The 20,110-nt window shown below is 37.0% G+C and overlaps 1 protein-coding gene across 1 annotated transcript in view; it reads left to right on the plus strand.

Annotated features, from left to right (window-relative positions):
- The window catches only part of STT3B (STT3 oligosaccharyltransferase complex catalytic subunit B), a 107,812-nt gene extending 97,092 nt beyond the window's left edge, over positions 1–10,720 (plus strand). The window contains exons 15-16 of the mRNA XM_025883384.2: positions 5,833–6,045; positions 9,093–10,720. Of these exons, the coding sequence (XP_025739169.1) occupies positions 5,833–6,045; positions 9,093–9,173 (294 nt within the window). The 3' untranslated portion in view covers positions 9,174–10,720. The remainder of the gene's footprint in view (positions 1–5,832; positions 6,046–9,092) is intronic.
- Positions 10,721–20,110: the final 9,390 nt, after the last annotated feature.

Raw genomic sequence — 20,110 nt, forward strand, 5'->3', positions numbered from 1 at the left:
TGACTTTAAAGATACTAGCTGGGCTTGAAAAAAGCGTGGAAGTTATTAGAGAAACCCTTTCTGGAGAAATAAAAGAACGAAAATCTAACCAAGTTGAAATCAAAAAGGGTTTTAATGAGGTGCAATCAAAAATGGGGGCACTAGCTGCTAGGATAAATGAGGCAGAAGAGAGAATCAGCGATATAGAAGACCAAATGATGGAAAATAAAGAGGCTGAGAAAAAGAGAAACAACTACAGGATCACGAGAGCAGAATTCGAGAGATAAGCGAAACGATAAGACAAAACAATATTAGAATAATTGGATCCCAGAAGAAGAAGAAAGAGAGAGAGGGGCAGAAGGTATATTGGACCAAATTATAGCAGAGAACTTCCCTAATGTGGGGAAGGAAACAGGCATCAAAATCCAGGAGGCACAGAGAACCCCTTTCAAAATCAATAAAAATAGGTCAACACCCCGACATCTAATAGTAAAACTTACGAGTCTCAGAGACAAAGAGAAAATCCTGAAAGCAGCTCGGGAGAAGAGATACGTAACCTACAATGGTAGAAACATTAGATTGGCAACAGACCTATCCACGGAGACCTGGCAGGCCAGAAAGGACTGGCATGATATCTTTAGAGCACTAAACGAGAAAAATATGCAGCCAAGAATATTATGTCCAGCAAGGCTGTCATTGAAAATAGAAGGAGAGGTAAAAAGCTTCCAGGACAAACAAAAATTAAAGGAATTTGCAAACACAAAACCAACCCTACAAGAAATATTGAAAGGGCTCCTCTAAGCAAAGAGAGAGCCTAAAAGCAGCATAGATCAGAAAGGAACACAGACAATATACAGTCACAGTCACCTTACAGGCAATACAATGACACTAAATTCCTATCTTTCAATTGTTACCCTGAACGTAAATGGGCTAAATGCCCCAATAAAAAGACACAGGCTATCAGATTGGATTAAAAAACAAGACCCATCCATATGCTATCTGCAAGAGACTCATTTTAGACCCAAAGACACCCCCAGATTGAAAGTGAGGGGGTGAAAAACAATTTACCATGCTAATGGACACCAAAAGAAAGCTGGGGTGGGGTGGCAATTCTTATATCAGACAAATTAGATTTTAAACCAAAGACTGTAATAAGAGATGAAGAAGGACACTAAATCTTACTTAAAGGGTCTCTCCAACAAGAAGATCTAACAATTGTAAATATCTATGCCCCAAACATGGGAGCAGCCACTTTTATAAGGCAATTAATAACAAAAGCAAAGAAACACATTGACAGCAATACAATAATACTGGGGGACTTTAACACCCCCCTGACTGAAATGGACAGATCATCTAAGCAAAAGATCAACAAGGAAATAAAGACTTTAAATGACACACTGGACCAAATGGACTTCACAGACATACTCAGAACATTCCATCCCAAAGCAACGGAATACACATTCTTCTCTAGTGCCCATGGAACATTCTCCAGAATTGATCACATCCTAGGTCACAAATCAGGTCTCAACAGATACCAAAAGATTGGGATCATTCCCTGCATGTTTTCAGAACACAGTGCTTTGAAACTAGAACTCAATCACAAGAGGAAAGTCGGAAAGAACTCAAATACATGGAGGCTAAAGAGCATCCTACTAAAGAATGAATGGGTCAACCAGGAAATTAAAGAAGAATTAAAAAAATTCATGGAAACCCATGAAAATGAAAACACAACTGTTCAAAATCTTTGGGATACAGCAAAGGCAGTCCTGAGAGGAAAGTATATAGCAATACAAGCCTTTCTCAAGAAACAAGAAAGGTCTCAAATATACAACTTAACCCTACACCTAAAGGAGCTGGAGAAAGAACAGCAAATAAAGCCTAAACCCAGTAGGAGAAGAGAAATAATAAAGATCAGAGCAGAAATCAATGAAATAGAAACCAAAAGAACAGTAGAACAGATCAACGAAACTAGGAGCTGGTTCTTTGAAAGAATTAACAAGATTGATAAACCGCTGGCCAGACTTATCAAAAAGAAAAGAGAAAGGACCCAAATCAACAAAATCATGAATGAAAGAGGAGAGATCACAACCAACACCAAAGAAATACAATTATAAGAATATATTATGAGCAACTCTTTGCCAGCAAATTAGATAACCTGGAAGAAATGGGTGCATTCCTAGACATGTATCAACTACCAAAACTGAACCAGGAAGAAATAGAAAACCTGAACAGACCTATAACCACTAGAAATTGAAGCAGTCATCAAAAATCTCCCAACAAAAGCCCAGGGCCAGATGGCTTCCCAGGGGAATTCTATCAAACATTTAAAGAAGAATTAATACCTATTCTCCTGAAACTGTTCCAAGAAATAGAAATGGAAGGAAAACTTCCAAACTCATTTTATGAGGCCACCATTACCTTCATCCCAAAACCAGACAAAGACCCCGTCAAAAAGAATTACAGACCAATATCCTTGATGAACATGGATGCAAAAATTCTCACCAAAATACTAGCCAATAGGATCCAACAGTACATTAAAAGGATTATTCACCACGACCAAGTGGGATTTATCCCTGGGCTGCAAGGTTGGTTCAACATCCGCAAATCAATCAACGTGATACAATACATTAACAAAAGAAAGAACAAGAGTCACATGATCCTCTCAATAGATGCAGAAAAAGCATTTGACAAAGTACAGCATCCTTTCTTGGTCCAAACTCTTCAGAGTATAGGGATAGAGGGTACATACCTCAATATCATAAAAGCCATCTTTGGAAAACCTACAGTGAATATCATTCTCAATGGGGAAAAGAAGGTCAGGAACGCGGCAGGGATGTCCACTATCACCACTGCTATTCAACATAGTATTAGAAGTCCTAGCCACAGCAATCAGACAACAAAAAGAAATCAAAGGCATCCAAATCGGCAAAGAGGAAGTCAAACTCTCACTCTTTGCAGATGATATGATACTGTATGTGGAAAACCCAAAAGACTCCACCCCAAAACTGCTAGAACTCATACAGAAATTCAGTAAAGGAGCAGGATATAAAAATCAATGCACAGAAATCAGTGGCATTCCTATCCACCAGCAACAAGACAGAAGAGAGACAAATCAAGGAGTTGATCCCATTTACAATTGCACCTAAAACCTTAAGATAACCTAGGAATAAATTTAACCAAAGAGGCAAAGGATCTGTACTCAGAAAACTATAAAATACTCATGAAAGAAATTGAAGAAGACACAAAGAAATGGAAAAACATTCCATGCTCATGGATTGGGAGAACCAACATTGTGAAGATGTCAATGCTACCTAGAGCAATCTACACATTCAATGCATTCCCCATCAAAATCCCATCCACTGTTTTCAAAGAAATGGAACAAATTTGTATGGAACCAGAAGAGACCCTGAATAGCCAGAGGAATATTGAAAAAGAAAAGCAAAGCTGGTGGCATCACAATTCCAGACTTCCAGCTCTATTACAAAGCTGTCATCATCAAGACAGTATGGTACTGGCACAAGAACAGACACATAGATCAGTGTAACAGAATCGAGAGCCCAGAAATGGACCCTCAACTCTATGGTCAACTAATCTTTCACAAAGCAGGAAAGAATGTCCAATGGAATAAAGACAGTCTCTTCAACAAATGGTGTTGGGAAACTTGGACAGCCACGTGCAGAAGAATGAAACTGGACCATTTCCTTACACCACACACAAAAATAGACTCCAAATGGTTGAAAGACCTAAACGTGAGACAGGAGTCCATCAAAATCCTAAAGGAGAACACAGGTAGCAATCTCTTCGACCTCAGCCGCAGCATCTTCTTCCTAGAAACCTTGCCAAAGGCAAGGGAAGCAAGGGCAAAAATGAACTATTGGGATTTCATCAAGATAAAAAGCTTTTGCAAAACAAAAGAAACAGTCCACAAAACCAAAAGACAACCGACAGAATGGGAGAAGATATTTGCAAATGACATATCAGATAAAGGGCTAATATCCAAAATCTATAAAGAACTTATCAAACTCAACACCCAAAGAACAAATGATCCAATCAAGAAATGGGCAGATGACATGAACAGACATTTTTCCAAAGAAGACATCCAAATGGCCAACAGACACATGAAAAAGTGCTCAACATCGCTCGACATCAGGGAAATCTAAATCAAAACCTCAATGAGATACCACCTCACACCAGTCAGAGTGGCTAGAATTAACAAGTCAGGAAACGACAGATGTTGGCGGGGATGTGGAGAAAGGGGAACCCTCCTACACTGTTGGTGGGAATGCAAGCTGGTGCAACCCCTCTGGAAAACAGTATGGAGGTTCCTCAAACAGTTGAAAATAAGAGCTACCATACGATCCAGCAATTGCACTACTGGGTATTTACCCCAAAGATACAAATGTAGGGATCTGAAGGGGTATTTGCACCCCAGTGTTTATAGCAGCAATGTCCACAATAGCCAAAGTGTGGAAAGAGCCAAGATGTCCATTGACAGATGAATGGATAAAGAAGAAGTGGTATATATACACAATGGAATATTATGCAGTCATCAAAAGGAATGAGATCTTGCCATTTGCAACGACGTGGATGGAACTGGAGGGTGTTATGCCGAGTGAAATAAGTCAGTCAGAGAAAGACATGTATCATACGACCTCACTGATAGGAGGAATTTTTAACCTCAGGAAACAAACTGAGGGTTGCTGGAGTGGTGGGGGGTGGGAGGGATGGGGTGGCTGGGTGACAGACATTGGGGAGGGTATGTGGTATGGTGAGCGCTGTGAATTGTGCAAGACTGTTGAATCACAGATCGGCACTTCTGAAACAAATAATGCAATATATGTTAAGAGAAAAAAAAAGATAGCAGGAGGGGAAGAATGAAGGGGAGTAAGTTGGAGGGGGAGACGAACCATGAGAGACGATGGACTCTGAAAAATAAACAGGTTTCTAGAGGGGACGGTGTTGGGGGATGGGTTAGCCTGGTGATGGGTATTAAAGAGGGCACGGGGCGCCTGGGTGGCTCAGTCGTTAAGCGTCTGCCTTCAGCTCAGGTCATGATCTCAGGGTCCTGGGATTGAGCCCCGCATCGGGCTCCCTGCTCCATGGGAAGCCTGCTTCTCCCTCTCCCACTCCCCCTGTTTGTGTTCCCTCTCTCGCTGTGTCTCTCTCTGTCAAATAAATAAAATCTTAAAACAAGAAAAAGGCACGTTCTGCGTGGAGCACTGGGTGTTATGCACAATCAATCAGTCATGGAACACTACATCAAAAACTAATGATGTATGGTGATTGACATAACAATAGAAAATTTTAAAAATAAATAAATAACAAGCTTTAGCAGTGAATACTGTAGAGTAAAAGATGAGGAAACAATAGAGGGAGACTTCTCAACCACCAATTTGAAGAAAATATGTCTCTAAATAGATGGGTGTTTCAGCTGAGACCAAAAGATAGAAAGGAGCCAGCCTAGCAGAAGAGCTGAATGAAGAACTTTAAGGCTGAGAGAGTAGATAGAGCAAGGCCCTGAAACAGAGAAGAAGTCCCTTCTGTGTGTTTCTGTTACCTATAAAAAGGGCTTTGATGGATTTCCTTTGGTTGGCTGTTTCGGTTTTTTATGCCCGTAGGCTGCTCATGTACTCTAAGGGTTCAGTGAAATTCTAATTCTGCTCTATTTAATTTCTCTCTTCCTGATTTCTTCTTATCTAGTTAGCAACATATGAGAAATGTTATGATATATTGCTCTGATTTTGTTTTCCTAGTTTAAACGGAGAGTTTCGCTCTGATTATAACATTTACTATCTTCTAATACCGAATGTTTTCCAATACAGTTAACATCTCATATTAATGCCACTTTTGCAGCTGGATTTTCGTACACCCCCAGGTTTTGACCGAACACGTAATGCTGAGATTGGAAACAAGGACATTAAATTCAAACATTTGGAGGAAGCCTTTACATCAGAACACTGGCTTGTGAGGATATATAAAGTGAAAGCACCTGATAACAGGGAGACACTAGACCATAAACCTCGAGTCACCAACATTTTCCCAAAACAGAAGTATTTGTCAAAGAAGGTGGGTGCCAAGGGAAATCATGTCTATAAAAGGGTAACTCAAAGTTGGTTGGTTTGTCTGGAAAACAGTTACTAAAAGTTACTAATTTTCATTTGTCTCTCCTGTCTTTGAGGCGGGAAAGAAGGCCCTCAAGCCCTGTCCCTTCCGATACTTGACAGGGTTTGGATGTGTATTGTGGGTTTTTTTGTTTGTTTGTTTGTTTTGTTCTGAGATTAGAGTATGCAAAATAAAGAAGATACAGTTTTATACAAAAAAAAAATTTCATTTGCCAGATCTGTGTAGACTATAGCTTATATACAAAGTATCAAACTAGCCTATTAGGGCCATTCCTTTCAAACTGAGCACTTGAGATATCCCAAGCAGCAGCCTTTTCTGGATAGCATTGTGATTATCAGTGAACCAAGCTGAGATTTTCCAGAGGCATTCTGGCTTTTAGTTTGGGTCATTCCCATTAGTAAGACTTACTTGAAAGTAAGATATATCTGTGGCCATCACTTTCCAAACTTTTGTGAAAGTAAAAATGTAATTGGTTTCTCATCTTTTGGTCAAAGCAAATTTATATTGCATTTTCATGTTCCATTCTTAGTATGTTGCTACTATATTACTCACTGAGTAAAGACTAAGTCTGAATTAGTAGAGTCTTGGATTTAAAAAAATCATTTATCTTAAGATAATTACTTTTAAATGTAATTATCATGACAAAGGTTGTAGATGGGAATTATGATGATGAGACTATTATAGTCCTTTTGTAATAAATATTTAATAAGATATGAAGTATTTTATTGAAGGTCATTATTGCTCACTTAAGCCAAATAGATCTAATCTTTGCTCTAATAGGCTAGTAAAAATGAGTATTTATATAGGTTGCTCTCTATGGGAGATGGGAAATAATGAGCAGTCAGGTAAAATATTAAGGTTGTATTTTAAGGTACTACTCTTATAATACTAATTATTAGACCCATTTCAGTCTTAAGTCTTAGAAAAATGCTTAGGTTTACATTGCTTGGATGAGTTTTTTTTAAATCATTAAAGCAATTGTCTTTCCCTTTGCGTTACTTAAAATATACTTAAAATATATTCAAAGTACAGATTATTTCAATGTGTATTGTAAAAGGGCTAAATATGAACTGTATGATATATAAATAGAAACTTTTTAAACTAATACTTTGTCAGATATAAATTGCCCTATCTAGACTGATAAAATATGTCACATGGAGCTGACATGCATGTGTTAGTCATATCAAATTCATTGAACAGTATTTACATCAAATGACAGATCAAATGATCTGGTTTTTCATAGCCATGTGGGTGGAGAAACTGGTGAGTCACATCAGTGAAGTCAAAACAAATGCTGCTAGTCTCAAGGCACTTACTCCTGAGACATCTAAGCCCAGTTAAAGTCTACCCTTTCTGAGAAACAAAGCCACTGGACTAGCTGTCTAAGTGATGATAGTGAATTTTTTTTTTTTTTTTACAGTCCTCCGATAGTGAATTTTCTTAATCTGAGCTCTTTTGTCTTCCCATCATCTCTCTAAAATCAGTAAATGAATGGATAAATAAAAATTAGTGTGCCTTGTATGCCCAAAACATACATTCTAATAGCCAACAACATGGATTTTGAATTTCAGGTTTCCATGTCTTTATATTCTGTTTTATACTAGCACTAGAGGAATATTTGCTTTCCTCTCTCCACCCCAGTTTTTACTTTTGGGCTGTATAGTCATTTGAGGACTTATTCCTGCTACTACAAAGCTGACAAGGCTGAGGCATTAGGAATTGTTACGTAGTCCGGGGCTGGAAAAAAAGACTTTTTGACATGGGTCACTGAAGTCTAGTTACATACTTACATAGACCTGGGGCATTTTACAAGATCTTATAGAAAAGCTTTCATGTTAGAAATCTTTAGGTGATGATGATAAGGAAACTAACACTTTGACTTGGTTTGAATCTTTTTAAATTGTGCCCTCTGAAATTTTTTACTTTTTTGCCTTTATAAATTAAAAATGAAGTAACATAAATTATGGACAAGTTAGCAGAAGCTAATTTTTATAACCTTAGGAAGGACTGCATTTTGCCTTTTATTCTTGTGCCTGTTAGAAAAAAAAATATAAATTGTTTTAAACTGACATCATAAATTACATGACTTAACATTTACCCTAAATTTCTGAAACCACCTGCAGCAGTTTTTAAGTCTTCAGCCTTTTCTAAGTGCTTTAAATTATTTGTTTGCAAAAAGTATTTGCTCTTTTCAGTATCTGTGGCTGTGTCAGAGTGGCAGACACATGTGTCTGTATGATTTGTCTTCTAAGATTCTAACATAGCAAATATTTTTGCAATAAGTTCTAACAACATTTGTAGTGATTTGTTTCTTACACCAGAAAACATCTGTTGAAAGTATTTTAGTAGGATCCTGAAGTGTTTAGAAAAATGTTATTTTTTAAAGATCTATGAAACTCAGTGTTACAGCTTTTTTTTCTTGGTGTTTGGTTTTTGTTTTAAGTTCTTATTTTTCTACCTAAATTGGGAGAATATGCCAAGTAATTTTATTTCTTTCATTTTTGTAGATAGGTACAATCATCCTCATCTTACACATAATGAAAGTTCCTAAGTTAATTTGTGTTTCCGATACACATACACAGCTAATTCTTAGAGGCCAAACCAGGAGCCGTATTAACATTTCCTGATTCCTTAGTCTAGTGTCATATTCTGTCATGCTTGGCTTAGCTTACAGCTAAGCATTTAGTGGTTGAGAGGGGAAGAAGAGTTCATTTACCTGATGGTAAGGAATATTATGATATGCATTTGAGGCATGCTGTGGTACTGCTTTCATCTTAAAGCTAGGAACCTAGTCCAGTTTACCTTGGATCTCTCAGCATACTTCACATAGAACTATTATTGGTGCTCATTGTTCAAGCAGTCCAGTCATAGGACAAACTAAGGGCTTTATTAAGGCAGTCTTCATCACAATGCTATAAACCATGTGTGTATATATTTTTTAATCTGTGGGAAACCTACACTAATATCATCTGTTCTGTTTTCTTTTTTAGACTACAAAAAGGAAGCGTGGCTACATTAAAAATAAGCTAGTTGTTAAGAAGGGCAAGAAAATATCTAAGAAGACTGTTTAAATACACTGTTCTGGTTCCTAACTTGAAGCAGTTGTCCTTGTGAGAACCGGTCTTTGCCTTTAGCTCATGTCATGTTTCACAACAGAGGGTACAGAACCATCACTGGTCCAGATTAATGTACAAAATTTTCTGGCAATGCCTGATTTAAAAAATAAAATTGGCTTATTGAGAACAGCTATTTTCTATTTGTAATGTGAAGCAAGACAGAGCACTGCTGTAAATGTCTAACAGCAGATTTTTTTTATTGGTACATATTATCCTTCAGATCTGAGAATTTGGACTAATTGCACCAAAGAACCCTCTAATTTGGTCCCTGGCACATGCATACTTGTCAATGTTTTTATTTTTTACAAGACCTACATTTTATTTGAATTACCCAAATAGCAATATGTAAAATACAAATGACAAAATGTGATGTGAGTTTCTTGAACCAGTAAACTAGTACAGGTCTGATAAAGAGGTATTAGAAAAATAATTATACTTCCTTGAACTATATTTATTTTCATGTTTCTCCAATGCAAAGATTGTTTCATCAAATGTACATTTTCTGTTGCTTACTGTTTGCTCTGTCAAAGAAGCAGCTGCTGTTTCAAAGGTGGACCTCTGAGTAACTAATTGATGCAAATAGTCTTTTATGTTGACACATTGCTGCTGTTAGCAGTTGTTTTCACCAGGTACTTAACAGAGCAGATCTCATGCATTGTTCATTCAAGGGCTAAATTTATATCCTTTGGAAGGCATGGCAACTGCACAGAATGTTGCTTACCAGGATGGGGTTTGGTATCACTGAGATTAGCACTATGTTTACATGCAAAAGATTAAGGAAAAAACCCTTAAAGTGGACAGGTATCCAAAGTTCATTTTCTGTGACTCTTCAAAATGACAAAGGATTTGTAAACTTTGCCTGTATTTCTTTCATTTTATAATAGTTTCATCCATCACAATGATTTTATCCTCTGCTCCATTTATTTTTTTAATCCCTGAAGCATTTGATGAAACACTCTTTAATGCTATATGCATTTTCTTACTTTTATTAAAAATGTGACAGTTGTCAAAAAATGCACTAAAATATAAATGGAGATTGAACATGTTCATTTCCAGCTTATAGGCAACTTTATATAGACTTGAAAATTTTCTCCAGTTGTTTAGTAAGTGAAAGAGAAAGGGTTTTTCCTGCCACAGGATATAACTTTTTTTTATATAAACAAGCATAACTTACCACTGCTTTTGGTGGAAAAGTGCAGAATAGTATGTACCTTTTATGAAGAAAAGTGTAATTTACAATATTCAGTGAGAATGTTACTGCTGATTTTCTTTTCCAAAGTGTAGAATATTCTTTGATTTATAGAATTCATTTTTGACCCAGATGATGGTTCTTTTACAGACCAATAAAATGGCTGAACATTTTCACAAATAAAGTGTAACTAAATCTGGATTTCTGATACCTTGTCATTTGGGGGATTTTATTTTACTTTGTTGCTTTAAAATTCAGTGCAGAGAAGTTGTTGACTGTAGGGGAAATAAAGTTAATTCAAATTTTGTGTTAAGTGTTGTCTTTGATAAAAATTTCATTTTTGAAGGGAGTTACAGAGTACTGAACGCGTAATTCCTTCCTTGTTCACCTTTACAAAGATTTTAGAGAATATGTGTACAGTAGTCCTCCCCCCTTGTTTGTGGTTTGGCTTTCCTCAGTTTCAGTTTCCCACAGTCAACTGTGATCCAGAAGCAAATGATCCTCCTTATGATGCATCTTCAGAAGGTAAATAGTAGCCTAACTCACATCACAATGCCTACATCATTCACCCCACATCATCTCATCACGTAGATATTTTATCTCACATCATCACGAGAAGGGTGAGTGCAATACAATCTTTTAAGACAGAGACCACATTCACACTAACTTTTATTACAGTAGATTTTTGTCATTCTATTTTGTTAATCATTGTGCCTAATTTATAAATTAAACTTTATTATAGGTATTATGTGTAGGGAAATACAGAATGAATGTATAGGGTTGGGTACTGTCCACATGCTTAGGTATCCACTGGAGGTCTTAGAACATGTCCCCCTCAGATAATGGGAGGACTGTTGTAGAAAAGAAGTTCTAGATTACTTCAACCTCGACCTACTATTTTATTTTTCCTTCTTTATACTCAAGAATTAAAATCTCATTTTGACTTTTTATGAATGAGTGAAGGGGAGAGGAGGGGGGAAGATAGCCCAGTAGGAACTTTATCTCCTTTAAATGAGGACAGGTCTTTAACAAAAGCGGGGCTCCATAAAGTATATAACCAGTCAAGTCTTCATTGTAGAATTTTCTCATTAAAGCAGAAATGATCTTCCACCTTTCTCAGTTTTACGGAACACCATTTTGGTTCAGTGGTTCAGTAAAACACCATACTGTAACTGCATGTGTGGTTTTATTGTAGCACAAAAGTGAAATTACAGTAGTTTAAATACATTGGAATATACAGTTATTGGCTCAGAATATTCTTTAAATCTCTAAATTCATGTGTGATCACTAACCCCACATCACAGAGGGACGTATTAAAGATCATAGCTTTGAATTTAGGCTATAAAACAGCTTTTGTTTTTCCACGTTTTAGAATTGAAAAAGCTGAGTGCTTTGGAATAAAAATAAGTCCGTGAGACAGCAAATCCAAAGATAAAATTCAGTTTTCAAACTTACATTATTACCTACTTGAGTTTGCATTTGTAGAAATTTACCTCATTTGAGTCCCTAAGCCATGACCAAGAGGCCAGAGGGCTTAGATAGTATAAAAGCATCTTCTAGAGTATTACTGTTTTCATAGCTAAAGGGCCATAAGATGAGATTTGAAGCTACTGCACCTTCTTCCTTTTTTTTTTTATATTTGTGGCAAAAAATATATAACAATTTACCATCTCACAACTGTACATTCTTAAATGTACAGTTCAGTACTTTTGAGTACACTGTCATGCAGCCAGTCTCCAGAATGCTCTTCACCTTGCTGGAACTGCTGCTTCTTGATGTGGGTTTTGTCAGACATCTACCTTGCTGCCCATAATCCTCAATTAAGGTACTTAGGTGGAATAGTGGATAGATGGATAGTTCAACAGCAGTTGCAATTGAGATGGTAGGAAATTGAGACAAACCATCCCTACACAAATGTCATGATGTTTAATTCTCTTTAAATAAACTTCTGTTACTGTGAATATGTAACACAGAATAACACAAAACTATACCTTAGTGAATTACCACAAAATAAGCAACTTTGTAACCACAGCCCAGGTCAAGAGAACAGAATTGTGCCAGTACTCCAGAAGTTTCCTCGGCTGTAATCCAGTCACGGGCCTGTCCCAGTCCCCTGTCCGAAAGGTAACCACTCCCCTAGCTTTCATAGTAATTATGGATTTCTGATTCTAATACTTAAGTATTTCTTTCTAAACATAACTAATTGCACCTACATTTTAAACGGCGTAAATGGAATCAAAGTATTTTTTGTATTCTTTTCCTCAGTTTTTATGAAATCGATCCAGAATGTTGCATGCAATGTTTTTATTTTCACTGATAAATAGTATTCCTTGTGTGTGTCACTTTCTTTCTCTTCACCCCGCTTCACACATATTCTGTTGTTGGTAGATATTTGCATTGTTTCCAGTTTGAGGATATTACAAATACTATAGGAATATCCTTTTGCCTCTCTCTCAGAGCATATATGCATACATTTTTTGGTGGGTATTTACCTAATAAAGTAGAATTGTTAAGTAGGATATGAAGGTTCTTGCAATTCTCACATCCTAATTAGCCCATATTAATGTTTCTAATTTTCCCTTTCTGGTGGGTGAATAATGATTTCTCATTTTGTTTAATTTGCCTTTTCCAGGTTACTGGTGAGGATGGCCATTTGGAAATCCTTTTATATAGGTTTTGATTCTAGTCCATTTTTCTGGTTTCTTATTATTTGTCATAGTTCTTTATATATCTTGTATATAGGCCCTTCATCATTTGTGTTGCAAACTGCCTAAGATACTGGAAACTTTGGCTTTGGGATCCAGGAGCACATTGATCTGGGGATCAAATATGACCCTAGCATTGGTATCTACGGCCTGGACTTCTATGTGGTGCTGGGTAGGCCAGGTTTCAGCATCGCAGACAAGAAACGGCTACATTTTAATGTAGCCTTATTTTTCAATTTTTTGTATGCCTGTAGCTTTCTATACCCTGTATAAAAAACCTGAGATGTGAAGATAGTCTCTTGTATTCTTTTCCAGAAAGTTTATCTTTTGTATTTAGCTTTGTAGTCCACCTGGAATTCATTTGTTGAGTAGTGTGAACTGTTTTTGGATGCTTTTTGTTTTGTTTTGCATATGTATATATAATTATGCACCATTTCTTGAAAAAAAAATATCCTTTTCCTACACCTTTGCAGTACTCCTCTGCGGTATAAACCAAGGGTCCATGAGTCTACAGAGAGTTCGTACCTTTGGGTCTTGACTTACTGTAGGCTTAAGATAACTAAGATACAGTAAAGCAAGTCCCTCTCCCATCCCAACCTTGTTCTTTAATCTTCCTTGGCTGTTTATTGCCCTATTTTGCTTTTCTGTATAAATTTCAGAACCATGTTGTTAAGTAACACCATAAAAAGAAAGAAAAAGAAATCTTGTCAGGCTTTTGATTGGGCATTGAAACTGTAAAATAATCTGAACACCTTTAAAATATTGTGTCTTCTGTGTGTGAACATGGAATATCCTTCAATTTATTTAGGGCTTGGTCATCTTTAATTTCTTATTTCCAGTTTTTAAATAGGCCTTGCACATTTTCATAAGTTTTATTACAATATATGTTGTTTTTTGATGTCTTACAAAATTTTATATTTCAATTGTCAGCGTATAGGAAGTTTGGTTTTGTATGTTGAAATTATACTCCACAACCTGTTAAATTCTTAACAATTCAGATTATTATAAACATGTGCCATCATAATTGAGGAATAATGGCAGTTTTATCTCTCCCTTTATAGTGGTTACATTTTTTTTTCTTATGCTGCACCGATAGGACATCTAGTAGAGTACTGCATAGAAAAGGTAACATTTGGGGGCGCCTCGGTGGCTCAGTTGGTTGGGCAACTGCCTTCGGCTCAGGTCATGATCCTGGAGTCCCGGGATCGAGTCCCACATTAGGCTCCCTGCTCAGCGGGGAGTCTGCTTCTCCCTCTGACCCTTCCCCCTCTCATGCTCTCTTTCTCTCTCTCAAATAAATAAAATCTTTAAAAAAAAAAAAGTAACATTTGTGTTTTGTCCTGTCTCATATGGGAAGATTTTATTTGAGAGAGACAGTGACAGAGATAGCGGGAGAGAGAGCGCAAGCAGGGAGGAGAGGGAGAAGCAGACTCCCCACCGAGCAGGGAGCCCGACTTGGGACTCGATCCCAGGACCCCAGAATCATGACCTGAGCTGAAGGCAGATGCTCAACCTACTGAGTCACCTAGGCGCCCATTTTTTAATTTTTTTTAAGATTTTATTTATTTGAGAGAGAGAGAGCGACAGGAGAGAATGAATGAGCAACAAGCAGGGAGGGGAGGGAGAAGCAGGCTCCCCGCTGAGCAGGGAATCTGATGCAGGGATGCCAGCTCAGTTCCTTGGATCATGACCTGAGCCAAAGGCAGACACTTAACCCACTGAGCCACCCAGGCACCTCACATGGGAAATTTTTGGTATTTTTCCATATGCTGAGTTTTTATCATGAATGAATCTTATCACATGGGCTTTTTTTTTCATTTACTGCGACAATTCTGATTTTTCTCTTTTATTCTGTTAATGTAGTGAATTAGAGACTTTTTGTTCACAGTGTTAAACTAAATTTGCATGCTTGAAATAAAAGTGATAGAATTTGCTAGTAAGGGGCACCTGGGTGGCTCGGTTAAGCGACTGCCTTCGGCTCAGGTCATGATCCCGGAGTCCCGGGATTGAGTCCCACATCAGCCTCCTTGCTTAGTGGGGAGTCTGCTTCTCCCTCTGACCCTACCCCCTCTTGTGCTTTCTCTCTCTCTCACTCTCTCGAATAAATAAAAATCTTTAAAAAAAAAAAATTTGCTAGTAAAACATTTGGGCCTAGATTTCTCTCTGTGTAAAGGTTTGTAATTGCAGATTTAGTTATTTTATAGACATAGGATGATTTGGTTTTTTACTTGTCAGTTTTGTTGAAATTGTGTTTCTCAAGGAATTTGTCCATTTCATCTAAATTTTCAAGTTAAAATCATGTCCCTTAATTTTAATGTTTTCAGATTCTATAATGATGTCCTTTTCATTCCTAACATTGGTTTTCTTTTTTTGTCTCACATCCCTGTGTGTTTCTGTCTCTGTCTGTTCTCTCCCTCATTACCATGTTCATTTGCTTTGGCAGTTCTTAATCAATTTTGTTAATTTTTTTCCTTTCAAAAACCAGTTTATGGCTTTGCTGACACTTTCTACAGTATGTGTTTTATTTCATTAATTTGTGTCAATTTTCTATTTCTTTGGACAGGAGGTGTTCTTTTTAATGTGTTGATTTCTTTTCCCAATATATGAATTTAAAGTTAGAAGTTTACTCCAAATACAGCTTAAGTCCATTCTTACAAATTTTTGATGTGAACTATTATTCAGTTTAATGTATATTTTAATTTCCATTGTACTTTCCTTGAACCATGGGTTAGATGTACATTTCTTGATACTCAAATGTAGTGATTTTCTAGTTATCCTTTTATTATTGTTTTTACCTTAATTGCATCGTGGTCAGATAATCTGACTTTAGCCCTTTGAAAATGGCTGAAATTTGCTCTGTGGCCCAACATATAGTCTATACAGGTGTGTGTATAAATGTCCCTGAAACTTATTACTTGCTGAAGATGATGTGTTAAAATTGTAGGCAATTAACAAGTTTGCCTAATTGTCCTTGAGCTGTCAATTTTTCTTTATGTGTTTTGAACCTATATTATTAGGTGTTACATACACTTGGAACTTTCTTGGTAAATTGAAGCTTCAGTTTTTTGGGAATACCAAATCTTCAGTAACACTTTTTGTTACAGCCTCTTTTGTCTGATAAATAACAGTGTTTTATCAGCTTTATTAAGATGATTGCATGATGTATCATTTTCAGACTCCTAATAGTCCTACTTTGGATCTCTTAAGCTTGTTGGGTTTTCAACAGCAAGGTTTAAAATTCTTAGTCATCTTTTTAAATATTGCTTCTCCTCCATTCTCTTTGCCTTCTGAGATTCTGATTAAACACAAACCCTCTTTATTTGGGTCTCTCCTTTTGCTCCTCCATTCTGTGTATTTTCTCCTTAAATTCTCTCATTACTTATGGCTGATCTGATGTTAAACTCATTCACTGATTTCATTTTACTTTATTCTGTTTTTCAGTTCTAGAATTTATCCCAACCGGTTTTTTTTTTTTTTTTCTTAAGGTTTACAGCTGAGCCAATGACATTTTCAATCTTTTATTTAACATAGTGGGCATAGTTGTTTTAAGCTTATATGAATAAATCCATGGTCTAGAGCTCTGTGGGTCTTGTTTCTATTGCGTGGGGATTTTTTCCTGTCATTCATGTGATCTTATCTCCCAAAGTGCAGGCGTTTTTGTGTGTTCTAAACATATTGAAGAAATTGTATGAGGAAGTTCAGGCCTAGGTTGTTTTCCTTTCTAGAGAGGATTTGGTTTCTGCTAGGTTATCTAGGAAACCAAGCCAGAATGACCTTTATGCAATTTAAGGGATGATATACAAAGCTAGCCTGCCGCCCCTAGGTAAGGGCTAGCTCATTATTCTTAGATTGAAACTCTTCAAGGATCGTACCCATGCAGATTTAAATATCAGCATTTATCCTCTTAGTTCTGCAAAGTTACTGAAATTGGTGTCTCCCAATTTCCAGGAGGAAATGGCCCCAAATGCCAAGCTTCTCTCTCAGGATTTCCATCTTTTCCTAGATTCTGGGCTGGTGATTACTGTCCTCGTTCTATGAAGTCTTAAAGCAGATGTTATGTCTTGTCTAGCTTTTCTACTTGTCCTTAGCCCAGGAATTGGCCCAAACTCCCTAATCCACCACTGTCAGGAATACTTAGAAAATATGGAATTTTCTTGGAGAGTTATTCTTAAATCTTAAAAAGAACCTGGAGGTCAAATCAAGTCTCTGCTTCTGTGAAATTGGCTTCAGTGAAAGCTGGAGATCAAATGGGAACCAGAGTGACGAAGTGTGATACTGTGCATTCTCTTATAAACTGAGCACACTATCTTAATTATTCAAACAAGCTAGATAGATTAAAACATCTTCTGTTCTTTGCAAATTGAGATTAGCATGGATCAGAGCTCAGGCCTACAGCCTGCTGAAGGAAATACATACTTTTTAAAATGTTTTTATGGCCCTATTGACAAAAAGACTACACTAGCAAACATTACAGGAGGCAAGCCCACTTTCCATTTTGTATCTTTCAGTTATATAGAATTAACTTTTAGGTTTGTAATCTGTTGAGTTAACTTTTTGTATATGGCTTGATGTAGGAGCCACATACAAACTATATACTAACTTTAAGTCTTGAAATCTGGTAATATGAGTCCTATACCTTTGTTAATGGCCTTTTAATACTTACCCTAGGCCCACAAACACACTGGGCATTTTGGGCAACGCAGTTATGTATCATCACCTAACCTGCAACTGACATATCTAGAGTTTGTGTCGTTCTTAAGAACAGAAGAAATCCAGATGGCAGTATATGTAAAGAAACATACTATCAGGTTAGCTAAAATGCGTAAAGTAAGTTAGGATGTACAAAAAGTGTCCCATATTGTTGGTGAAACTTAAAACCACTCTGAAAATACACATTCCCCATTGCCCAGTAATTCTAAGTCTGGCAAAAACAGCTGATTGGTAGCAGTATGTTCATATAAGGGAATAGGATAAAATGAAAAAGAATGAACTACATTTATAAGAAATAACTGATCTTAAAAACGAGTTTAAAAGACTAAAGGATTATATAAGATTTCATTTATATACAGTTCCAAAAAAACTAATATATGGTGTTTAGGAATGTAACAGTGTTAAAGCTATAAGGCAAGGCAGGATGTGATTATTTTTTTGTGGAGGTAGAAGGGATAATTTGGGGGCTTTGATTACAAATGGGTAAGGAGAGTGGTTCTGGAGTGGTGATAATGTTCTGTTTCTTGAGTTGGAGTGTGGTTACATGTGTCTGCTTTATTACACTGTACATTTGATTTTTGTATTGTGCTTGTATTATACTGCACACAAAATGAGAGCAAGGTTGTAGACTAGGAGGCTCTAGGCGCTCATTTCTTTCATGAAAGTGTTAAAAACAAAACCAAACCCACTAACTTTCCCAGAAAACCAGCAGTGGTCGATAGCACTGAGTAAATGTCCAATCAAGACAAAGTCACATTCAAAAATGTCATGTTTTTATTCAACCTTTGTCTGCCCCCCCTCCACCCTCGTGGCATGATCAGGAGAAAGCAGTCTTCCAGCTCCCAGTGATCTTTCTCAAATAGCAGGGAACAGGACAGACCTTATTTGCAACACTGTCATGTGTCTAGGGCTGCCTGAAAAACTGGTCTGGTTTTTGCCTAACTTGGCTCAGGGAAAAGTGTTATAGGCTGGGGAAAGCTGCAGGGATACTACAGACCTGGAGATGACCAGGCGAGAAATTACAGGTCCAGGAACGAGAACAGCTAAGGCCACGTATAAAAGGGGAATAAAAAAACAGCACGCAGCCCTAAGGAAGACATGGCCAGAGAAGACCTGAGATGACCTTCAGTCTCCCCCTCGGCTGATCCCAAGGCTCAGACACTGCAAGTTAATGAAGGTCTTTCTGGCACAGAGCCAGTTTGAAAAGACTGGAAGAGACAATTTTTTCAGATGCCTAATTTTCAGCAAAAGATCACAATGCACATGAAGAAACAAAAACATGGCCTAGTCAAAGGAAGAACATAATGTGACAGGACTCATCTGTTAACAAACAGGCATCAGACACACTAAAGACTTTAAACCAACAGTCTTAAATATGCTAAAAGTAAAAACAGTCAACAAACTAAACTGAAAACAACAAAATATCAACTAAAATAGGAATTAATCTTTTTAGAAAATCAAATTCTGTGGCTGAAAAATGAAAAGTTGGGGGTTTAACAACACTGGAACAGAAAAATCAAGAAAACCGGTCAACTGAAGTTATTTGGTCTCAGGAGAACAAAAAATTTTAGAAATCTGAAAACCGCCTACAGGCCACCATTAAATGGATGAAAATACATTATGGGAGTCCCAGAAGGAAAAGAGAGAAACCTGCAACAAGATTTGAAGAAATTGTGGCAGAAAATTCCCCAAATTTGAGGAAAGGTAGGAATCTACAAATTCAAGCAGCTCACTGAACTCCCAAGTACGTTAAACCCAAAGGAACCCACAGACCACACTGAGACATTATAATCAAACTGTCAAAAGCCAAAAGCAAAGAGCATCTTGGAAGCAAGAGAAAAGTGATTTATAACATAAAAGCGTTTGGATTATCAGTGGGTTTCTCAGCAGAAACTCAGGTCAGGAAGCAGTAGTGTTGAACAAAAATAATTGTAAACCAAGAAATCTATACCTGTCAGCACTGCCCTTCAAAAATGGAGAAGTTAAGAAATCTCCACATAGCAAAAGCTGATGGAGTCCATAACCACTACCCTTGCCTATAAGGAATTAAGTCTTTTAAGTAGAAATAGAAGGCTTTAGATAACTCAAAGGTATACAAAACTACACAGGTAAATACATGGGCAAATATGAAAACCAGTATTATGGTTTTGGGTCATAATTCCAGTCCTGTAATTCTACAGGACTTAAAAGTGCATAAAAATAATAGTAAGTCCATGGATACACGTAGAAAGATGTAATTTGTGACATCAGTAACAAGGGTAGAACTGTAAAGGAGTAGAGTTTATGTC

The sequence above is a fragment of the Callorhinus ursinus genome, unplaced genomic scaffold (genome assembly GCF_003265705.2).
Source record: "Callorhinus ursinus isolate GAN/ISIS: 27379988/994484 unplaced genomic scaffold, GSC_fseal_2.0 scaffold1, whole genome shotgun sequence".
Taxonomy (NCBI): Eukaryota; Metazoa; Chordata; class Mammalia; order Carnivora; family Otariidae; genus Callorhinus; species Callorhinus ursinus.